General features: G+C 51.1%; 1 protein-coding gene across 1 annotated transcript in view; it reads left to right on the forward strand.

Annotated features, from left to right (window-relative positions):
* Positions 1-1,075, forward strand: part of LOC111529535 (zinc finger protein 681-like) — a 17,500-nt gene extending 16,425 nt beyond the window's left edge. Inside the window, exon 4 of the mRNA XM_026448861.1 lies at positions 1-1,075. This exon is cut by the window's left edge and continues 1,399 nt beyond it. Within this exon, the coding sequence (XP_026304646.1) occupies positions 1-466 (466 nt within the window). The 3' untranslated portion in view covers positions 467-1,075.
* Positions 1,076-3,667: the final 2,592 nt, after the last annotated feature.

A 3,667-nucleotide genomic window follows, 5' to 3' on the forward strand; every position in this document is an offset into this window, starting at 1 on the left:
ACACCTTACTACACATAAGATGATTCATACTGGAGAGAAGCCCTACAAATGTGAAGAATGTGGCAAAGCTTTTAATAATAATTCACACCTTACTAGACATAAGAGCATTCATGCTGGAGAGAAACCCTACCAATGTGAAAAATGTGGCAAAATTTCTAACCAATCCTCAAAACTTACTGAACATAAGAAAATTCATACTAGAGAGAAACGCTACACATGTGAAGAATGTGGCAAAGCCTTTAACCAGTCCTCACAGCTTACTAGACATAAGAGAATTCATACTGGAGAGAAACCCTACCAATGTGAAAAATGTGGCAAAGCTTTTAACCAGTCCTCACACCTTACTACACATAAGAAAATTCATACTGGTGAGAAACTCTACAAACCTAAAAGATGTAACTGTGATTTTGAAAACACCTCAAAGTTTTCTAAACATAAAAGAAATTATACTGGTGAGAAATCTTAGAAATCTGAAGAATGTAACAAAGCCTTTAAAAGTTGTCACACTTCATTGTACATAAGATAATTCATACTAAAAACCTACAAGTGTTTTTAGTATGTGGCAAAACTTGTAACCAATGCTCACACCTTATTGCACAGGAAAGGATTTGTACTAGAAAATAAAAATGTCAAATATACAGAATGTGAAAAAGCCATTAATTCCTGTTCACATCTCACTCAACATCAGAGAGTTCATACTTAATAAAAGCATTATGCATGCAATTACGTCAAAAATCTTTCAGAAAATATAAGCCTCTAAAGTGAAGAGTATTCATTTTGATGACATACATATGAACATAAAGAGGACTGTAGTTGTTAGGCAGGAATCTAGACCCAACATGGTGATATCACCTGGCATGGCAGGCCCTTTGTTAGGACTGCCTGCCCTTCACTTCCTGCTAAGACTGTCATTGTGCGAAAAAAGCTCGCGTCTGCCAAAGAACCCCTACTCTGCACAAGCTCCTGGACATGTTATTCCCCAGAAGTTGAAACCTACCTCAAGAAAGCTGATACCTACAAACCCCGCCTACCTCGGCCCTCCCACTAGAGGACATGTGAAGCTCTCCCGCGAGCCCAATAAAGGCTGTCTTTGTTCTCATCTGCCTCGTGTCTTCTTGCTCAGTTCCCTCATTTACATTACATTGGTGCCAAAAGCCCGGAAGGAGACTCCCCCCGGTCCCCCGCCGGTCCGGGTAGGCTCTCCTCTCCTCTGAGCTGGTACCTCCTCTCTGCGCGAGCCGTTTTCACCAAAATCAGGACTTGATTCGATCACTGCTGGGTAAGTTTTCCCCTGTCCTGCAGGCCCCCTCCGGGAATCCCTGTCCGAAATGCGTGGCCGCGTCGGGGGCTCCCTCTGGTCAACTGTGACCTCAGCACCTGGGACTAGGAGACATCCAACCTCCCCGGAAGCCACCGTACCCCGCACTCCATGTGGCAATGAGAGGACACTCCCGCTGCCTCCAGACTGCCCGCCTCAGGACCATGGGGGCTGCCCAGTCCAAACCAGACCCAAAATCCCCACTGGGGTGCCTCTTGGCTAATTTCGAGACTTTAGGTCTCAGCCAAGACCTAAAACGAAAGCGGCTTACTCTGCACAGTGGCATGCCCGCAGTATAAATTGGATAACCAGTCTCAGTGGCCTGCAGAGGGCACTCTAGACTAACATTCTCACGGATCTGACCAACTTCTGCAAGAGACTAGGCAAATGGTCTGAGGTGCCCTATGTTCAGGCCTTTAGGGACTTGAGTTCACGCCCAGACGTCTGTGCCCGATGTTCGTTGGCCTAGGTCTTGCTCGCAAAATCTACTCCCTCAAGCAAGAAGAAGAACGATTCTTCCTTCTCTGAGCCTCCTGATACTCTTTCCCTGTCCCCCTTTCGCTCCCCCGCCCAACCTCCCCCTTACCCTGACCCATCGTCTCTGTCCTCATCAGAACCACCCCTTCCCCCCACCCCTCCTGTATCCCCACCAAACCTGATGGACCCTGTCTCTCCTACCTCCTCCTCCTCCTTGCCGGTCTCAGCTTATACCCAGTCCAGGAGCGACCTCCTGTGCCCCTTGCAGGAAGTGGCAGGCGCCGAAGGAGTGGTCCCCATCCATGTGCTGTTCTCACTGGCAGACCTGTCTACAATTGAAGAGCATGCAGGCTCTTTTTCGGCCAACCCCACTTTGTATATCAAAGAGTTCAGATACCTATGCCAGGCGTATGACCTCACCTGATATGATCTCCATGTTGTTATGACCTCAACCCTGTCCCCTGAGGAACGGGAGCGTATCCTAGCGGCAGCACGTGGACCAGGTTCATGTAACTGACCCCGCCATGCCAGTTGGCACCGAGGCGGTGCCCTCGGCCGAGCCCAACTGGGACTACCAGATTGGGCAGGCAAGTCGCCGCCGCTGAGACATGATGGTCCAGTGCCTTCTTGCCGGCATGCAGGCAGCCTCCAATGAGTCAGTCAACTTTAATAAGTTAAAGGAGGTAGTCCAAGGGTCAGATGAGAATCTGGCCGTTTTTCTTAACTGACTTGACGGAGGCACTTATTCAGTACACCCACCTTGACCCTGCCTCCCCCCGCAGGAGGAACCGTCTAGGCTACGTACTTTATTTCTCAGTCGGCCCCTGATATTAAAAGAAAATTTTAAAAGGTGGAGGATGGCCCTCAAACTCCCATCCAGGATTTAGTCAAACTGGCCTTCAAGGCCTACAACTCCAGGGAGGAAGCAGCTGAGGCCCAGCGGCAGGCCAGGCTAAAACAGAAGGTACAACTCCAAACCCAGGCCTTGGTAGCAGCCCTGACCCCAGCCGGCTCCAGGAGCTCTCAGAGAGGAGGTACTCCCCGAGCACCACCTGGTGCCTGCTTCAAGTGCGGCAATGAAGGCCACTGGGCCAAGCAGTGCCCCAACCCTAAGGAGCCAACTTGCCCCTGTCTGAGCTGTCGGCAAATGGGCCACTGGAAGTCAGACTGCCCCAACCTGAGGACGGTTGCTACGCTTCCACGTGACGACCCTCCTCCAAGTACTAGAGGCACCTTTCAGCTCCTCGACACCGATAAAGATTGAAGAGGCCCAGACTTGGGAACCCCTCTTACTCTCGCCGAGCCCAGCGTTATGCTTCAGGTACCGGGTAAGTCCATATCCTTCCTTATGGACATGGGGGCTACCTACTCTGTTTTGCCTTCCTTCAGTGGCCCCAGCTACCCCTCCGCCATCACGGTCACAGGAATTGATGGCACTCCCTCCACCTATCGCCAGACTCCTCTGTCTTGCCGCCTAGATGGCTCCCTCTTCTCGCACTCATTTCTCATCATTCCTTTGTGCCCAGTCCCCTTGTTAGGACGAGACCACCTCTCCAAACTAGGGGCCTCAGTTCACTTCTGGCCCAACCCCTCCCCACACCTCGCATTCCTCTTCCCCCTCCTCTCACCCGATAAACCCTACCAGTCTGACCCCCCACTCACGTTTCCAGTCCCCATTAACCCTAAGGTGTGGGACACCTCCACCCCGATCATTGCCCAGCATCATTCTCCAGTCCACATCCGGCTAAAGGACCCCTCCAAGTGTCCCTCTAGACCCCAGCTCCCTATCTCCCTTGAGCACCGACGGGCTAAAACCCATCATCACGCGCCTGCTCCAACAACACATTCTAGTCCCTGCCAACTCACCATGCA

Source organism: Piliocolobus tephrosceles, chromosome 21 (genome assembly GCF_002776525.5).
Source record: "Piliocolobus tephrosceles isolate RC106 chromosome 21, ASM277652v3, whole genome shotgun sequence".
Taxonomy (NCBI): Eukaryota; Metazoa; Chordata; class Mammalia; order Primates; family Cercopithecidae; genus Piliocolobus; species Piliocolobus tephrosceles.